This window comes from Etheostoma cragini, chromosome 3 (assembly GCF_013103735.1).
Source record: "Etheostoma cragini isolate CJK2018 chromosome 3, CSU_Ecrag_1.0, whole genome shotgun sequence".
NCBI lineage: Eukaryota > Metazoa > Chordata > Actinopteri > Perciformes > Percidae > Etheostoma > Etheostoma cragini.
In genome coordinates, this window is record NC_048409.1 from 4,084,148 (window position 1) to 4,104,187 (window position 20,040).

At 38.7% G+C, this 20,040-nt stretch overlaps 2 protein-coding genes across 4 annotated transcripts in view; both read right to left on the reverse strand.

Moving 5' to 3' along the window:
• Positions 1-5,020, reverse strand: part of treh (trehalase (brush-border membrane glycoprotein)) — a 13,769-nt gene extending 8,749 nt beyond the window's left edge. The window contains exons 1-5 of the mRNA XM_034866568.1: positions 4,840-5,020; positions 3,163-3,263; positions 2,616-2,763; positions 2,432-2,519; positions 102-202 (exon numbers count right to left, since the gene is read on the reverse strand). Coding sequence (XP_034722459.1) covers positions 102-202; positions 2,432-2,519; positions 2,616-2,763; positions 3,163-3,263; positions 4,840-4,922 — 521 coding nt within the window. The 5' untranslated portion in view covers positions 4,923-5,020. The remainder of the gene's footprint in view (positions 1-101; positions 203-2,431; positions 2,520-2,615; positions 2,764-3,162; positions 3,264-4,839) is intronic.
• Positions 5,021-5,092: 72 nt separating this feature from the next.
• ddx6 (DEAD (Asp-Glu-Ala-Asp) box helicase 6) lies at positions 5,093-18,177 on the reverse strand. Of its 3 annotated transcripts, XM_034866573.1 has the most exons (14): positions 17,864-18,109; positions 16,471-17,084; positions 16,324-16,387; positions 15,499-15,603; positions 14,641-14,770; positions 14,071-14,217; positions 12,300-12,394; positions 12,077-12,199; positions 11,819-11,947; positions 11,487-11,603; positions 10,934-10,997; positions 9,759-9,860; positions 9,451-9,630; positions 5,093-8,382 (listed from the first exon to the last, which is right to left on the reverse strand). In XM_034866573.1, exons 2-13 carry the CDS (start codon positions 16,665-16,667, stop codon positions 9,455-9,457), a joined length of 1,449 nt encoding a protein of 482 aa, XP_034722464.1. In that variant the 5' UTR covers positions 16,668-17,084; positions 17,864-18,109; the 3' UTR covers positions 5,093-8,382; positions 9,451-9,454. The 3 variants fall into 3 exon arrangements, with proteins under 3 accessions (XP_034722464.1, XP_034722465.1, XP_034722467.1); XM_034866574.1 differs by lacking the exon at positions 5,093-8,382 and having other exon boundaries at positions 9,455-9,630; positions 18,044-18,177; XM_034866576.1 differs by lacking the exon at positions 5,093-8,382 and having other exon boundaries at positions 9,455-9,630; positions 17,943-17,964.
• Positions 18,178-20,040: the final 1,863 nt, after the last annotated feature.

Sequence of the window (20,040 nt, forward strand, 5' to 3'; positions counted from 1 at the left end):
GGGGGGCTGACTGGCTCTGGCCGTGATCTCTGCTCGCTCTTACCTGCTGAGACGTGCCTCTCATACAGACAGCCGAGAGACAGGCTCCATCGTTCACTCACCAATAGTAGAGTTCCCTGAAGCGCCCCCCCGGCACAACGACAGGATGTGGGCTGTATATCTGCGAGTAGAGCTCTGGGTGATCTTTAACACCGCTGACCATCTGGAAGAGAAATCAGTTGTTTGAAAGCTTTGGACTCACGTGGATGCTTCAACCTCTTTCTCAGGGCTGCCACCAACGATTATTTTCATTATTGAATAATCTCAATTATATTCATCTAATCATTTGGTCTAGGAATGCATCAGAAATAGTGAATAAGGATTTCCTAAAGCCCAATATAAGGTTCCCACACATTTTTACTGACATTTCAAAGCTTTTCCGTGAATTCTCAAGCACCCTTAATAACATTTCCATGACCATTCATAATGGATATCTCACACAGAACTGTATAGTATGTTTTACTCAAAATGTTAATTGTATGAAAGTAAATAGAAACCTTTGTTAATCTCAGCTAGTAGCGTTTGTGTTTTTTAAAGCATGTGATTATAAACTTATTTCTCAATGTAAGTCTGAAAAACAATGCGTAGCCCACATACTACATAAAATCTCATGGCTCTCTAATGGCCGATACACATTGTTTTGTCATTAGAAAGCCATGAAATATTAAAGTGCCCATATGGTGCTCTTTTTCAGGTCCATAGAAGTAATTAGAGGTTGAACCAGAATAGGTTTATTTGGTTTAATTTTCAGAAAACACCATGTATTTGTTGTACTTAACATTGCTGCAGCTCCACTTTTCACCCTGTGTGTTGAGCTCTCTGTTTTAGCTACAGAGTGAGACATCCCACTTCTATCCCATCTATGTTGGGAGCCACACATGCGCAGTACCTAGGTAAGGACTACTAGCCAGTCAGAAGCAGAGTATGAGGGTACTGACAGTACCTAGGTAAGGACTACTAGCCAGTCAGAAGCAGAGTATGAGGGCGTGCAATGCATTATAACGCGTTACAAAGTGACACACGTTTGTCACGGAAGTAAAAGCTGGACTACAACAGAGCTGTTTGGAGCAGTGTTTTCTCTGGAAGATGGTGAAGTTCCATTGGGGTGTACTTTGGGTTTTTACACTGCAACATGCACACAAAAAAAAGATATAAAAAATGAATGTGAAAAAGCTTCCTTAAATGTACACTTTGCCGTCGTTATTCAAACAAATCAGATTCAGACTCCGTTCAGACATAATGTCAGCTAGCTGGGACACATCAAGCGAGAAAAGGAACGTGGGGAGGAAAGTAAGAAAGGTACATGATGGTAAACAAAACATCACATATCGTCAGCGCTACGTTGGGTCAACAGCTACGGAAAATAAATGACTTTTAGGTTACATTATGTAATAATTCAAAAATGTTGCTGTACAATTAATTGTCTCAGAATTAATTGTGATTAACAATATAATTGGCTTTCAGTCAAATTGAATAACATTTGTTCATTTTTTTTCAAGTTCAAGTTTTTAATGAATTCCAGGCTTAATCTTTTGGTTACACCAGTGTTATGTGACCCAGATAGTGTAATAACACAGGTGCATAGATTATAAAGTATACAACGGCTCTTTATTATCATAAAACATTGTATCTAACTGTAGGCTAGTACCTCCTTGTCATTTTTGTTGCTAGGAAGGTGTGTTCAAGTGCCTCCAACTCGCATAGCTTTAACTCAACAGTCTGACCAACAATTACAATTAGATAGATATGCCAATTCGCAATTTGGAATATCTAAAAAAAATGAATTATTACCACTTTGTCAGACCTTAGCTAATGTTAGCACTTTATTGCAGTTAAACAAAAAAACTGATTACGTAAAGATATTGAGAGGCAATAGACAAGTATGTAATAATTATTACAGGCGTAATTACTGTAACAATAAATTTCATTTCAACATACTAAACTTTCAAAGGTTGGAAGACCTGTAAGATAACATTTGCCAATTTGACATATTCATGTCGCTTGTTGTCCAACAAAAGCCAAATATATTCATTATTAACTGACTAAGACAGGATCCACATTAGAGAAACTAAAACCGCATTTTGCTTAAATAAAAATGACAAATTATTAGTTAATTACAAAATGTTTAGGGCTAGGCTATGTTCGGACAATCGACAAATGAGTACTTATTTCATTAACTTTGCACTATGCTCCACATTAAAACCATTTCTATTGAACTCTTCATTGCACTCATGCCTCTATATTGTTTCTGTTTAGAGTATGTATATATATTGTGTGTATAGTACAGTGCATATTTTGTATGTGTAGCACATTGTGAGCAACGATGCTCCAAAGAAGAATTCCTCGTATGTGTCCTCAAACCTGGCAAACAAAGCTAATTCTGATTCATCACCTTTCTGCCGAGCGACTTCCACAGATTATGGATCTTTTCAGCCCAGGTACGTAGTTCTCCGTCTGCTATGCCTCCCAGGAACTTGGGCCTGCATAGAAACGTCAACGCATGTCAAGCAAGCACATTTTAAAAATGAGTATACAGCACTATCGGAGCAGAGCTGAGTCTGGTAACTGGCTCTCACTTGTCATGCCAGTCTGGTGGTGTCCATGGCTCAAACTCCGTCCCTGGTTTCTCAAAGTACGTACTGATGAACTCCTGCAGTTTAGAGGGTGGGACAGTCGAGTCGGGCGATGCATTCGACAGGTTGCGAAATGCCGACAAAACAACATCTGCAGGAAAAGACCCCGGGAGAAACAACAGCAGCCACGTGATCAGTGATGGAAGAAAATCCTTTTTAGAAAGTATAAAGGAACCAAACAGGTGTGTGTTTTATGGTCTAATTTCAGCTGGACTTATATTGTTGGCTAGTTTTATTAATAAAAAAGAAAATGATATGAACTTGTTTTTGCGCGCATAAATCTTAATGTGTAATGTTACTAAAGCTTTCAGATGAATGTTTTGTAGTAAAAAGTACAATATTTCTCTCTAAAATGTAGCGAATGAGTAGAAGTAGAAATTGGCTTGAAGACTCAAGTACTTCAAATTTGGACTGAAGTACAATACTCGTCGTTACGTTCTACCACTGTACATATTCGTACATCTTGGGGGGGGGTTATTTACTGACTTACCTGGAGTTTCCCTCAGTTTCATGTCAACAAAGTACTTGTCATCATCAAACAGTTTAGCTTTCTGTACCTGGTGCAAGATGGGCCCAGTGCAGTATATTTCACTGAAATTGATGAATGGAGTTGTTAATTATTAAATTATTACAATACACTGACATCTTGTTACAAAGTCTTGCAGGGAAGCAGTAAAACCATGTCACTAAAAACAAGCAGGTAAGGGCAAAGGTCTGCTGACAACTTGATATATGCTGAAGATAATGCATAAAAGCAACTTTTGAGAAACAGTAATGGCGGTAGTAAAATTTACATAAACAGTGCTTCCAGGGATTTAGCAGCCGGCTGATGTTACCTACAAAGGTTTTTACTCAACAAGAGCAAAAAAAGCTCAACGTTTCTAAGACACCAGCCTACATTTGTGGCATCAGGGTGTAATTTCTTACAGAAGAAACTCAAAGTGTAGAAAAGTTGATTGCAAGAGAAGAACATAAGTAGACAAAGTAGAGGCATTCCACTATTTTAGATTGTAAGCAGTATTAAACTGAGCAGATTACTTGATTTTTCTTGGGGAAACTCAATAAAAAAAAAAGAATTGAAAGATTTGGGATTATATAAAACTGGCTTGAGAAAGGTTTCACATTAACTGATCAGTTTTACAGCCATACACTAACCAGAACGTTTTAAGAATCAACAGGGATTTAGAACTGGGGCCTGTTGCACTAAACCAGGATAACGGATTAAGCCGGGATATTTTAAGTCATCCTGGATGACTTTAGCTTTGCCATTAATGGTTTTGTGCAACCATGATTTCATTTTCTTGTCCTTTTAAGAAAAAAAAGGAAAAGGATAGTTTGTGTTACTCCTCAATATGTAGGCCTAATGTTTATTATAGCATACTTTGGTTTCATAACTTTTTCAATTAGTCTCACATCACTGGACCAATAACGGGGCCTATATATAGTGTAATTTACATTCATGACACCACAATGCTTCTTAATCTATTTTGGTGCTGTGACTTGTCTATTAAAAAAATTAAATTGTTTTACATATAGATATACATGCTTAAAGTGTGTATTGAAGTCAATTTTTGTTGTAGTTTTTTCCCCCGTTCTGTAAGAATATTAATAGTACAGATATTTAGAATAAGACAAAGCTTAAGGGCCTAGTCCATTTTCCGAGGAACATTAATTCCTTCTTGTCACTTTTAAGGCAAAGTGGCTAAATAATGATACATTTTATTTGTATTGTGCTTTCCACGGTAGGCTATTTAGACACTTTACGGTAAAACTTGCACATAGAAACAGATACAGCAATAACCGCATATTTAAAGCAATTAAAAGATTTTAATCTACAACTTTGTAAAAATGTGGAGTGACTAGTAGGCTAAGTAGATCTTTTTACATCTGTAAAAAACATATGCTGCGTGAGTCTTCGCCATTTCTGCGTCAGGAATCTATGGTGGATATCGTGGTCCATTTAAAAAAATAAAGCCGTGAACGTGCACTTATCCAGCTATCTACACCTAGCTTCACCGGTTCATCCTGGCTGGGCAAACGGGCAACCGATTAAGCCGCGAAACGTCAAGCTAAGCTTTTTCACTTCTCCTGGATATCTTCATTCTAGTTCGGTGCAACAGGCCCCAGTAAGCAGTCTTACATACAAACACTTTGTTATTCAGCTTACCTGTCACAAGGTGGGGGGTAAGCACTGTTGACACAGGCTACAAGAGCCACTGATAGAAAGCTAAATATCACCAACGTGTGCATATTGAGCTCCAAACCGTGACAGCGGAGTAAGTCAGCCCGGTCTGAGAACGTCCTCCAGGTCAGAGTTTATATTAAGACAACGTCAGCAACGTCACGACAGCTGGCTCTGAACGAGTGCTTCGACCGGCCGCTGCAGTGGCTGCTAAGGAAAGATACAACTTCACACGCAATAAATTTCAGTGAGCTTTATTTTCAAAACAACTTTCAATCGTATCCAATTTTACTCATGACATCCTTTTAAACTTAAGTCCATTGTAAAATTAGCTTCACTGAAAATAAATCTGCCAATTAAATAACGACCAAATTTCCATTAAATAAAAAAAAAAATGAACTCAGGCTTTAAATGCTTCACTTAATTTAGAGACTTTTGTAAATACTTTTGACTTTTTTTTTTAGTAACGTTTACTCACTTGAATGTTTCATTTGAAAAAGAAAATCCAAATTTAAGGGCTTTTTTTCCCTCTAACCCTAACTTTCTCAAACCTTTTTATACCCATTACCATAACTTTAGATCATTAGATCATGTCATCCTGTTTTTGTAATGCCCAAAGAACCCATCCCATTTTACTGATGCATCAGTTTTGAAGGAAAAACCCTTACGGATTCCTCACATCCTCCTCGACAGGAACAGGATAGGACGGCCAGATTGTACACAAAAGCTGTGTTATCGTAAATGTGTTGGAACTATCGAGAGGATGAACATGTGCATCAGGGCAGCAAGAGTCATTAACCACCCCGCAAAATAAAAATAAAAAAAGACCTTAAAGAATGAGACTATTTAGTTACAAACTATCCAATTTTGTCACCCAATCTTGGGCAAGATGCTCTTGTCTCAGTCTTTAAGGTTCTCATCTTGGCAACCACTGGCAGTAACGCAGCATTCCATCAAAAATTTTGCAACTAATGTAATGTAACATCTTGAAGGATCGTCAATTTTTGCCCTGAAAGCATTTGCTGCAGTAATTACTGCCAGTGGGCTGACAAGAGACAGACAGCTGCCAAGTGCCTGTACAATTAGATCCCTGTTCACTCAAACGCTTAAATTTAATTCAAATGTATTTTTATTTTACAACTAAAGCCCTCCCACCTAACCCATAAGCCAAAACAGCCAAATTCGATGTGCTCGTATTTAAGGGACAACGATAAGAGCAGAGAGAACAGGGATCACAGTCCTAACCAATGAGAAGTCAAATGGTGATTTTTAACAGATCAAGGTCACTCTTCTTACATTTAAAAAAAAAGAGCATTGATTAATTGTGCAATACTACTTCTCATTGATTAAAACAGTTGAGAGCATCTCACCATAACAAAGGGGGAACCTCATTTGCAAAAACGTCCCGGCTGACCAACAAGTGGTCAGGGCACCTTATTGCAAAACGGAGGCTGTCATGTTGCATAAAAATGAAAAAAAAAAAAATCTGTATCCCAATACTTAAAATATGAAAAGGGCAGAAAAAAAGCCATAAACTCAGCAGTCTGAGGTGCCCAAGTTATTTTTTTTTAAACAAGCAGTCCGACTAATAGTAATATGTAATCCTTCATGCCTTATTCCCCCCATGGCCAATTTCTTTTTTTTGGGGGGGGGGGGGGGTTCTGCATTCCACTGCTCTCCTATTTGGAATTAGGAGTGTACAAAAAGCAGTGCAGTCAGTGTTATTGCCTGAACCCATCTCTCTGTGTTAAGTGCAGCCCAACCTGCTCAGCCTGTTTTTCAATGAGGCATCTTTGTTGTTGGCTGGTTTTAATGAAAGCCAGCTAACTTGCAATGCACAGAGACTGAATTCATGCTACATTTTAGGTCAGATTGTTCATTTTGATGCATTTGGCCAACATTCTTTAGAAGGGGGGTAAATAAATCCACAGCTTCCCCAACATTTATGAAGCAATGTAGCGATGCTTAAAGAGCACATAGATCAATGTAACAGCTACTACCTCCCCCAGAAAACAATTGCTCTGCCAAGTCAGCTGCACTGCAGCGAGTAGTACTACTACATGATAGATTATTGTCTCTTCCAATAACACTATAACGGGGAGATCTTAGAGCATGTCTCAAGAGTCCATTTCACAAGTTAAGGCTGGTGACAAAGAATTCATTACTCAAATGCACAAGCTTAACAAAGCTATCTGTCTAGACTGAACATTTGGTAACACCGGTAGCAGGAGAATAAGGGCAACTATTTAAACAATACCAGTTTAAGTGCAGCTTTGAAGAATTGCACTCACCATCAAATTTGGAGGGCCTAAAAGATTATCAGCGACAAACTGCCTCCAAAAACATTTCATGCACAAGGTCATGTTTTAGAGTCTAATATATTCTGCAATTTCTAAAATTATAAATAAATTCACAGGCCAATATTGCAGATCAAACAAACTGGCATTTAAGGAAACGGTCTCCAGTGCTAACGAGAGAAAAAGGTGGGTGGGGGGAGAGCTTTTTAGTTTGTCGGCCAGCCTTTTGAACTCGTTTAAAACAATCTTAAAATGAAGGTATATACACAAGGTGTAAGATGCACCCCACGTGAGGGCTGCACATCTTACAGAATTAAGCATGGCCATCCATAGGAAGGTGAAACACAGGACAAAAAGAAAGAAAGAAAAAAAGCGTTCCCACAATTAAACTCCACCAAAACCGGTATCCTCATGACTCCGTGTGGAGGGGCTGCTTATTCATTTGTAGTGTTCTGATGCTGAAGACTGAGGAAAGAGTCTGGGTCTTTTAAAAGCACACGCTTCTTCACAAGCAACTGACAGTCTGGCTGTCTCTTGGAAAAATATCCAGCATTTCTGTCCATGGAACATCCAAGTTTGTCCTCATTTCGCAGCCAGACTCAAGTGCAGCTTAGCCAGCAGAAAGATAAGTCAGATAGATTAAAAACCAGCCTCCCTCCTATTTATCTCCATTTCTTGCAAACGAATGATCCAACAGAAAACGTTATGAATTCACCAATGTGATCTGAAGTTAAATCAGCTGTACCAATTTTCAATTAGGTGAACGTGAGTGTATGTGTGTGTGTCTCATGGCGGATAATGGAGGGTTATTACTTTAGAACGAGTTGAACTGCTTGTTAAGGCACTTGATACAAATTGGTTAAAACTTTCAAAATAAAATGTGGAGAATGGAGGGGTGTCAAGTAGCGGTCTGTTGGTGCTGGCTTTGTGTCATTGGTGGATATGAATCTTCACAATGTGCCTTGATATATTTTTTAACTTGGTCCCATGCTTTCCTCCCGGTGCTTATGTCTTCAGGGTGTGGTGGTGCAGCAGCACAGAGCCCATTAAAAAATGCAAATGAGTTCTTCTGAAACGCGTCCATCAAAATACACATTCCTTATGGTGCATCCAAAAAAAAAAAAAAAAAAAAGTAGCCAAACAGAAACTATACATTTAAAAAAAAGAAATACAAGAACTCCAAGACAGGGGATGGAAAAAAGATACAAAGGGGAATGGATCATGGACTGATCTGTAGAGAGAGAAGAGTGAAATTAAGTTTATTACATTCTCCTGTAAACATTTATATCATTTATTTCTACACAAAATGGTTTTTAAAACCTGGACCTTCAGTATTTGGACCAGAATGCCCTTACATTATAAGGTGACAAATACGCTACACTTGTGATTTTAACGTATCATATTTAAAATCAACATGAGTATCATCAAATGCCCAATATTCAAGGACTCCCATCGTGGACAAAAAACACTTTGGATTACTTTGATTTTTAAACAGAAACCTTTGAAATTGAGAGAACAGTCCCCTGCAATATTTGTTGAAAAACTGCAAACTTGTGACAGGTTTATTAGGGGTAACATACCTTTCTCACAGGGGACATTTTTACTTGGCACATCAGAAAATGACTGCAATATTTGTCTTTGGTTATGCCAGCGAGTTCTACTTATAAAGAGATGCACAGATAACTGCTTTTTTCCAGACCATGTTTATGATATTACTATTGCAGTTCTAACAATGACTTTGCAAACATGCAGAAGTGTATATTACAACAACAGCTCCAGCTTCTCAAAATCAATGCATGCTCCAGTTGGTGCCCATGTGCTTTGTTGTTCGTTTACATAACTCATAGGGAAGGCAACATGTTGTTCAAGTTCTGTTTCTCCCTTATCTCAGACTCGGGCAGCAGCCATGGTGTCTTGAAAAGTGCAACTGTAGGCTACCGCTGAGCTGTGTTTAGCTACCGAGTGCTACACATCCCACACCGACTGCCGGTGTTGGGCCTTTTATTTCAATCGTAAGGATTCCATTTTAGGCTGTTTAGCTTTAATCTAAACAGCCTCAACTGTAGTATTTACATATGCGCAGTATAGGACCTGATACCAACACTCGGTGCACCACTGACCCAGCATGCCTGACAGAGCACTAGCACAGCAAGACTTAATATCTGCCATTAAAATCAGTCCAATTATAAAGCTTTTATCTTGATTTGTGTGTTGAAATGGTTGCACTGACATCAAAAAGAGAGGCAGCCAAATGATCCTGAACTATCTTGAAAGAAAATATTTGTGTCTGTGTACTTACTGGCTCATGGCTTGAGTTCTTCGCCACTTTCACTGTGGTACTCTGCCACATATAGGCTCTTGTCAATGATGCCAGGGATGGGCTTGATCTCTGTCCCAAGCTGCTCCTCAATCCCTTTCAGGTTGAAGCGATCATCGTAGGTGATGAGGTTGATGGCCAGACCCAAGTGTCCAAAGCGGCCTGGATATTAAGGACAGGAGCGTTTAAAATAAATTACTTTGAATTAGTTTGCTACCAAAAAATAAACAAAAACAAAAAAAATCTTTGTACAAGAGGCTCATTAGAAAACAACCAACATGGGCTCTTACCAGATCTCCCAATGCGATGAAGGTATGTTTCTCCCAGCTTGGGAAAATCGAAATTAATCACAACATTCACAGCTTGAATGTCAATTCCTCTTGTGAAAAGGTCTAGAGGAAACAAAGCAAGAAATCAAACTGATGGCAACACCAATATCATACATCTGGACCAAATGTTAAGTGTCTGCAGAATCAGAATATCAAAGTTTGGCAGCATTTTATTTCCACCCACGAGTCACTACAAACTGGAAATGAAAGATGTAACCATGAAGAGTTCTTTACAGCTGAAAATGTTTACACACCTGTGGAGGAACTCAAGTCCAACCAACAAGGCACCACAGAAGTATGCGCATGAAATGTGTCACCACAATTACGCAGTAGTACCGACTCGCACTTTCGTTTCACTTTATTTTGACTTTCACAACCCTCCAATATGACAGGCGGACTTGCTCATTGCTTAACCCTCAATTTCTTTCAAGAGAACCTGGGCTAACAGTGTGTAATATTATTTATGATCTCATCATTGTGGATTTGTTGTACAATTGCTCTGAGAAGACGCCGCAGCGTGAGTTGAATATAAAGCTTCTGGAAGGCCAACAATTGCAAGAGAGACCTCATTGAAATTCCGCAGATCTCAGGCAATCTCACTTGTCTGAAGCCTGAAATGCATTGCCATTGTGTCTGTCACTTTGTTGGCACACATAAAGCTTAAACATTTCTATTTCTTATGTTTCTACAGCCTATTGTCTTTCAGTTAAGATTTGCCCGCCAAGCTGAGTGATGCAACACTCAGGCTTTGTTTATGCTCCAAGGTTCGGGGAGTAGACAATGACTAACCACTTGGGTGACTCACACATGACATGAACTGCACTTGCAGAGTTGGTACCATTAGCTCAGTTCAACACTGATATGGCATACATATTTTTAAACTAGCAACGTATTACGTCGGTCAATTCAAACGTGCGTTTAAAAAGCTAGATAGACTAATCTGATTGGACACCCTTTGGAAAGTCAGTGGCAAGCAGGGTTGATTTACAAATCATGTGAACTACAAGTCTACACCTCAGCAAGTCTGGTAGTTATAATGTATCCACAGTAGCTGCTGGTTGCAATGGAACCGCTTCTAGACAATTACACAATTATATAAAATATAGTGTAGGTACGTGCACATGACTACCACTTACCAGTGCAGACAAGATTCCGGCAGAGGCCGTTTCTAAAGTCATGGAACACACGATTGCGATGCTCCTGGAGAGCAGAAAAGAGATGTCATGTAAACCTCATGGTTGATTCTTCAGTACACCACATTTAAATTTTTGGGCTGTGGAAAAACACCATGTTATGGGTCTGTATTGTTTTTGTCTATAATGAACAAGGCAGGCTGCAAAACAAGGCTGCAATGCAAATACACGAAATATTTTCCAGGCAACCTGTAACAGATGACAAATAAGGCACAGTCCAAAAGCCGTTTGTACATGAACAGTTCCCCAAAGTGTCAATTGGACCGTTTCTCATAGGTGGGAAAACTGGCCGCAACACTGCAAAAATAAAGCATTGGTGTGGAACTAGAGCAGCACATCTAATAGAGGTACGTTCACGTCTGCAAGATGTACCACTTTAATGCACACCAAAAGTAGTAAGTAGCTACTGTTCTGGTATGCATCCATCGCCACTTGTGTGTATTTTGATCTTAGAGCTGGTAGAGCTGATATTTCTGAGGCAGTACTTTGAGCTGACCTGTCTCATCTTGGCATGAATGTAGAAACATGAATAACCGAGCTGGGAGATCTTCTTGGCAAGGAGCTCCACTCTCTGAGAGGAGTTGCAGAAGATTATAGACTGGTTGATCTGGAGCTGAAAAAAAGAAGACCACCAACAGCGGTTTCTCGGTGAAATCAATGTTTGAATTGTGAAGATGCCAGCCATGTGTTTCAATGATCCAATAGTTAACATGCAATGAAAAACTAAACCAATAAAATGGACTCAAACTGTCCTTTATGACAGCAACCATTTGCATAAAAAGCCTACAGTCAAGTTGGTCTTTCAAGTGCAATAAAGGTAATGCTTACCCTGGAGAACAAGGTGTTGAGGCAATGGACCTTTTGCCTTTCAGTTACATAGGCGTAATACTGAGTCACACCCTTCAGTGTAAGCTCCTCCATCAGGTTGATCTCATAGGGTTTCTGCAGGTGTGCATTCTACAAAGCAGGTGAAGACAGGGGTTGTTCGATTGATGTTGTGCTACACATTCTGAATGCTGATCTGTGCAGCAGCAATAGGAAATGATCAAACAAGTATCAAACATAAAAACAATTAGAAATACTTACCATAAACTTTTGCACGCTAAGAGGGAAGGTTGCAGAATAGAGCAGAATCTGCCTCTGTTTGGCCAGGAAGCCCAGCATTTCCTCCATCATAAGCACAAAGTCCTGAGACAGGAGTTTGTCAGCCTATTGAGCAGAGGGACATAGGGGAAAGGCACATGAGAGCTGTCAGGACAAAAAAGTATTACTGGTCACACAAAATGAAAAATAAAACTAGTTCACTCACTTCATCCAGAACGACCATCTGCACTTGGTTGACTTTAGCCACCCCTTTCTTGATGAGGTCTAAAATCCTCCCAGGAGTGGCAATGATCACATGTACTGCAAAATAACATTTATCAAAATAAAATATAAAGATACAAGGACTTGCACTAAAGAATATTAGTGTTATGACTTGGCAGAGGATATTAAACTAGCAGCTTTTAGGGTAGCATTATGAAAGTAAAGGATCAGAGGCCTGTACTACAAAGCAAAACAGACAGGACAGACACTCATAATCGTTAACATTTAGGGGCCGACAAGCCAGTTAACATTCCCCAATGGGTTTATAGATTTTAAGCGGAGGGAATTACCCATAGGTTATTTGTGTTTTACAATGATAGAAGTAGTGATTCTTTGAATCGAGTACGGTGGTTTAGTGATGGTGATTTTACCATTAAAATAAAATATAATATGTTGGCTGAGTGAGTTAAGTCTACAGGATTGTCTGCCTCCTCAGCCGTTTGTTGCCAATGCGTACATCGGTTTGAATGATGTTTTTATTTGCGCTCACAATCTTTTACCACAGCCATGATTGCAACTGAAATAGGCTGAAGCACCAACAGTTAATGGAAAGCACAAGTGTAATTATGATCAGATCTTGTGTCTGACTGATGGGGACGTAATATAAAGTTAAGCGTTGTGATTTACGCATTTACAGCAACGGTATTGCATTTTGCCTGCAAAACGGTGTCTGTTCTTCAAATGTATGTAGTATTAAAGTTTGCTTTCTGATTGAACTAGTGGTTAACCACCGTCGTGACACAGCTAATAAAGGACCACGGTGTTAGGTCCCGTGAAGCCGGGTAACTGAAAGAAATCCAGGGCATGCTGATCTTGATTCATTATTCAGTATTTAAGAATTTCACTTTAAACTGTAATTGATGCAAGGTTATTTTGTCATTGTACAACAAATGTCCCACTAAATCAGACAGACCTTAGGGGAATTCACTCCAGTCAACTAATAGGCTGGGTTACATAAAAGGTAACCGCTATTTGTGCAGCGTGATACTGCTTTTACAGGGGATGGTAGAGAGCGGTCTCATGCTCTGCCATTTGTTCACTTAACAGGGATAAGCAATGACAAAATGGTTTTTAATCACGATTAAATCGTACATTTTTGTATGCTATCACAGTGCAAATGATGGCACCTTAGTCACAATAACATCATGGTGAAATGAAATTAGCACCATTTGTCAAATGGACTGTTCATTTCTGGTTTAACACTAAAATTGCCAACCACCTCACATTGCGGTTTTGTGATGTGGCCAGAAAATTATGAACAGATCGCATCGTGAGAGACTCAGATTACCAATATCCTACAAAGAGGACAGAGCCTCCCCATCTGTGTTCGATACCGGCTAGAACAAATAGACTTCCCAGACTTAATACATGGGCCAGATTTGGGTCTCCAAATGTATCTAGTGTGTGTAATAAAAGTACTAAAACTGTAGTAAAAGCCTTCTGCACAGACCTCAGTGCATAGCCCAGACAAATCAGGAATCACACTTTAAATTAAAATGTGTTGCCTTTGAGGTTTATGCTTTGTATTGAACAGAATAGATCGGGAATTCCAATTGCTTGTATTGAAATACAACGCACATAACCCAGACACGTTTATTGGCCTTTGCCCAATAGGTAACAAAGTACCAATATAAATATCTTAGTCATGTCAGATAGATATGAACAGCATTTAGGAGGAAGACAAACGGCAATAACGTAATGTGAGTAAAGTTTACCCGTTTCATCGAGTCTCATGATGTCATCACGTAGGTTGGTTCCACCTGTGGTTGCCATTACCTTGACTCCACCCATGTGTTTGCTGACCTGGATACATATTTGGCTTACTTGCAGAGCCAGTTCTCTGGTGGGCACTATGACCACAGCTGGAACAACAGAGAAACACTAATGTGATGGAGCACTACACATTTTTTCCCCCAAATCTGAGCATGCATGAACAGAGCTTTTCAAAACCATTCAATCAAGTCTCAACAACGAGGAGGTAGAAACTGAGGGAGCCAGCCAGTACTGCAGTAACTAATTTAAAACACTAGCTGTTAGTATTACATATTGCACCTTTAAATACATATTCATACAAAAATGTCTGCAACGAACATTTATTTGAGTTATCAAATGATCTTGAGATTAAATTTACTATCTAACCAGGCTTTAAAAAAAAAAGCAAATAGTCACATTTAATTCCTGCAACCTCAAACTTTTTGCTTGAAAATGAAGAATGACTGATTAAGATTAGGCAAGAGTCAAATTTCAAACTTTGACATATACTGTAGCAGAAAACAAGCTCTCACCTTGTATGCAGTCCCTCTTCAGGTCAATACGTTCAAGTAAGGGAATGAGGTAGGCTCCACTCTTTCCCGTGCCATTCTTAGCTCTGGCCAAGATATCCCTTCCTGACAGTGCAATGGGAATGCTTTCCTCCTGCACAAAAAGATTCATACTTAACACTATTTTCTATGCAGTCACTGCATTTTTGGCACATACCAAATTACATCTGCTCTAACTAAATATATTACATAACATTCAATTCAAAAGATTTAGTCACTATTAAATAACATATGGAAAGAGTAGATGAAAATAGTAACAGTCCCAGGTCATTAGCCCACTAATATCCCCTTCAGGCTGCTCAGCAATGCAGGTTAAACCCTGTCAGGGGGCCTTTCTGAATGGGTCAGACGAAGGGAACTCAAGGGATAATCAAAGTCTTGGAGCCATTATTGTACAAAACGTCACTGCATTCAATCCAATACCTTTTAAGATAACAGTCTGGCTCAAAGTGGTGGAACGACTGACATTGCCACGCCACAAGCATGCTTAAAATAGTAATTCACTTTTTTGCTGCGTCACTAGTCTGACCTAGGACCAAACCCCAAACAAAATCATTCCCATAAAAAACCTGTGCACTATAATTAAAACAGACATTACAGCCATTTAATGAGTGTGACCAATACAAATGGAATTCCTTATTTTAATTTAGGAAAAGGTATCAAAGAAAATGCTGATAACGGGTCAAGGTCACGTTAACAGTATGACTGCCAGGATTTTCAAAACAGACTAAACCACTAATGAAAACATAAACTTTCTTAAGCAAGACACCTTCTTGTCCAGCTGCAAAAAAGGGATCAGATCGAAGTTGAGTCTGAATGTACCTGAATTGGAGATGGCTTTTCCCAGCCCATCTCAAAGATTCCCATAAGCAGCTCCCTCTTTAGGCAATAATCTTCAAACTCGTTGCCTTTAGTTGCAGTCACATCCTGTAATCATAGAATGTTATTCTCTTTAGCATTTGGTTAACAAGATGTAAATCATGGGTTTGTAAACTAATTGATTATTCCCGACTAATAATGGAAGGAAGGGAAGAAAAGAAAAAAAAAAAAAGATGACCAAAGTGTCAACCAATATGAGAAATTCCCAAACTTAAGTTCTTTTCTTTAAACTAATCAGTCCTTTTGTAGCTCTCATCAGCTACAGAACAAATATAGAAATACAAAATTAAAGAAGAAACGTTAACACTAAAATCGGACCACTGCAAAAATTCCAATAAAAGACGAACTTATAAAAAGGTTTTTCATAGCATGACTGTGTGGCATGCAATTCTGTGCTTTATTAGAAGTACCAAATATCCAAAGCCAAGAACCTCGGTAAAACAGCAAATGTTCGGTTACCACATATTAGTTAACAATGCATGTTTAGTGCATGGCATTCTTTTTATAAGGAGCAAAAGTTTTATCAGTCACACCTTGTTTATGTAATAGTATGAACAATTCCTACTCTTCGTAAAATAGCCAGGCTTAGGAGGATTTGCTAGCATGGCTGGAAAGCCAACAAAACAGAACTTGCTGGGTGTTTAATAAAGTTAAAGACAGTTTAAAAATGACTGCTTATCAGTGACATAACGGACGAAAAGGACCTGTCAAAAAGCACAGGTGAAACAAGTATCTGTAGGTCAAAAAATAGAACTTTCTTGTACCAACCGAAGTTTTCATTCTCATGTCTTTTGGGGGCAATTTCAAATTTTTCTTCCAGTCATCTCCAGGCCTGCGGAGGGTAAAGCACTTGTAAGCAATAACCATAACAAAATAAATGACAGTAACAATTATGCCCGCTTGCAGAAAACTTACTTGATGACAGCGTTGGCTGTAGGGGCCGGTTGGGAGTTGCCATTGTTGATTGTGCCTTTCATCTGATTAAGCTGCTGTAGTAGAGGGCCTCCTCCACCTCCACCTGGTGCTCCAGCAGGCTTCACTGGGCCTCTGAGCTGTCCATTCTGGTTGGACAAGCCCAAAATCACTGGGTTCTCTGTCCTGGCGGTACTCATGTTTGTTGAGCTTTACTTTCCGTTTCAATAGCAATGCAATCTCTAACAGTCTCAAAATATAGTGAGCCCACTGTGCTGGGACCACTCAAAGCACAAGATTGTCTTTCCCTCTTGAGACTTTAATAATATCCAAATGTAAATGTTCAAAGGTTTTGTCTCTGCAGGTTCCTTGAAAATATTGTGGTTTCTGGAACGTCAAGTGTCAAAAACAAATCCCTCTCCTTTTTTTAGAAAACGTCTAACCATTGATTTCTTAAGCAAATTAGGGTTTAGCATAGATGTAATCTGCCATTTTCATCCAAAACCATACACCAGGAGGGCTAAACTAGCTTTCAAGTACTGGCAGACTGTTTAGCTAGCCATCTTGTTTAGCTAGCTTCACTGAGCAGCTGCGTCCTTTCTCAAGTTTCTTCAACCCTGAAACATACGAGACACAGTGTTAACATGTTCGACAAAAAACAAAGTAGCATTACAATTGAATGATATGTGGCGGCAAAAGACAACATTCGGTATTTAGAGGGTAGCTAACTAGACTAATGGAATTCATATTTAACGATAGCGTTTCAACAACTGACAATAACGTCAGATGGCTGGCCTTACGTCAGAAGTTAGCCTACACAGCAGTGGGTCGTAACGTTAATGTTGCATAGCTAGTTAACCTTTGCTAGCATGTAGACGTTGATTTCCCGAAAGTCAACCACACCAGTAGTTTTTGTACAGTTAAGTTACCTGTCGCTTGAAAAGTCGAAAAAAATAGATGCCGGGATATATTTCTGACCTGGAGCATGTTCCCTCTGTTGTACCCAACCTAACGTTACCCCGCTGTTAACTTAGCCACGGACATCTGGCTAACTAGCTAGGTTAGCCAACTAGCTAATGTTGTGCTGGTTATACCGAATTCAGTTGTATGTTAATCCAGTCTGTATGGTATACCGCTAGTGCAAATAATAATACATACCATTGCCAATTTTAGCAAACTAACAAGACTGGATATCCACCATTAACTAATTTTAGGTAGCAAGCTTGCGATAACTCAATTGACTCGATTGCCGTGCTAACGTTAGGTATGCTAGCAAGCTAACAAACTTGCTAATGATAGCGAAATTACATTTACAGTTAACTCTTATGGTAAAAGTCACCACATAATAATGGAATATCAGGTTTGCGTTAGCTAGTTTGGATGGACATGCATTTACCTTGGATAACGGAAATAACCGGTTTCCTATGCGTTGTACTCAATTTTTAGCTGACTACGAAAGAGTCTTGTCAACCAACCGTTCAAGATGGCTTCCACTCGTATTTGAACCCGCCCCCATCCAAGTAATCAGCTGATTTCATTTCAAATCAAGGATTTGATTTGGGTATTTACCCTTTACCTACAGGGCGTCCTGTCAAAATGATACTTCAGACTATCTTGAATCGACATCCACTCCACATGCATCAATCGAGTTGGACTGGTGGAACAGTTACTATCAGTGTTCTAGTTAGCTAATTCAAAAGTAAGGTGAGCCTACATTAATCTATCTTGATTACCCTCTTGTTGTCCTCGGGTCAAATTTGACCCCTTTTAAAAATGTCTATAACAGAAATAAATATGACATCCTTTTTAACCAAATTACCACAAAAAATGATGGATTCCATGCAATGCTCTTTGCAAATACAATTAATCACTTTCAATGAATTTTGTGTGGAAATTGAAATGGTTTCAGATCAGTATCCCGACCAAACTCATTTACTTAATATGATCTTGACTATTAAACAAAACTATTCTTAATTTCTGCTTTAATATATATACATATACTGTACATACACATATACCTGTATATCACAGTGTGCATGTATCACAAAAAATTTAAAAAAGTAAATAAATAAATACTCAATTCAATAAATAACCGAAACATGAAAGTCATTATGCTTAAATGAGGCCTGCATCCACCAGAAGAGATTAATAAAAATAATAAAAATAAATAACTTTTTTAGGAAGTGATTGGATATAAATCTATATGTATATATAAATATATAATTTGATACAAATGAGGGTTACTGGCCATGGTTTCCAAAAATTAGTGTAAAACTAGTGGTAGTAAGGTGGTGTGAAATCACCAAAAATATAATGTGTGGAAAATGTCAAATGTCTTGACATTTGACAAACACAAGGGTTAATACGTTCCTTGGAGACTATGACCTAGATGAGTGCGAAACTTCCCAGTTACTTCCTTGGGATTAATGCAACCGTTAAACGAGTAAACTACAACACAAAACTACTTTAACTAACTTTAACAAACTGATCACTTGTGTGGAGCGGCATCTTGCCTTCTACCCTGGACCAATACACAACATAGTAGCTAGCCTACATTACCAAAGATATACTGTGTATGCACCTATTTTTTTGTCTACCCATATTAGAGATTAAAATAGTAAAGAAAAAAAGGTAATAGAAATATCTGGCAGACCCAGGGAAAATATGAGTTTATTTGTATCGTTGCAAAATCTCTTGTATCTGTCCCTGTCACCCACCATATTTTCATATTATCTTTAGCTTTTAGACATTTATTTTGAAAGTAGCGGCATTTTATTATAGCCCAACCTGCTCCATATCATAGCCTAACACAATCAAGTTTATAGGGGACTACATGCGAATTACAATCAGGGTTCAAAAATCACTTTTTGTTCACCAGCCACGAGGCTTGTGTTTTAATTTGACAGCCACTTAATAGATTGTTTTTTTTTGGTTGGGGAGTTAAGCAAATCTACCAGCAACTTGCATATTTTACCAGCATTGGTTGGTAAATGGTGCAAATTAGGAACCCTGAAACATGTAGATATAACACCTGAGTATAGCTCTGCATTTCGAAGTGTCATGTGGATGATTGGGCGGGGGTGCATGGTTTATGTGTGTAATTTTATACTAGTGCTGCTCTCAGAAAGCAACGTCAGATTTCAACATGTCATTATAGATACCATGGGTCAGATATAAAAATATGGAATCAGTACTAAATATCCATGTCTTTTCTAGCTTTATGTACTTTTGTTTACCCAACCTGTATATATTCAAATATTTGTTCTTATATTTGTATTCCTGTACATTGTATATTCCTTCTCTGTACAGTGTATGTATGTATATTGTATCCTAGTATTTCACTCATATATATATTCGGTGCTGTATGACTGATGTATGTTTTGTTGCTGTAACACCATAATTTCCCTTTTTTTGGGATCAATATCTATCTATCTATCTATCTATCTATCTATCTATCTATCTATCTATCTATCAGGGTAATATCACTTCTTCAGGAATGCCCTGTGCATGCTCACATTGCTATTTGCATCTTCCCAGTATAGCCACTGTCTGATCTGCTGTCCATGGAGCAGT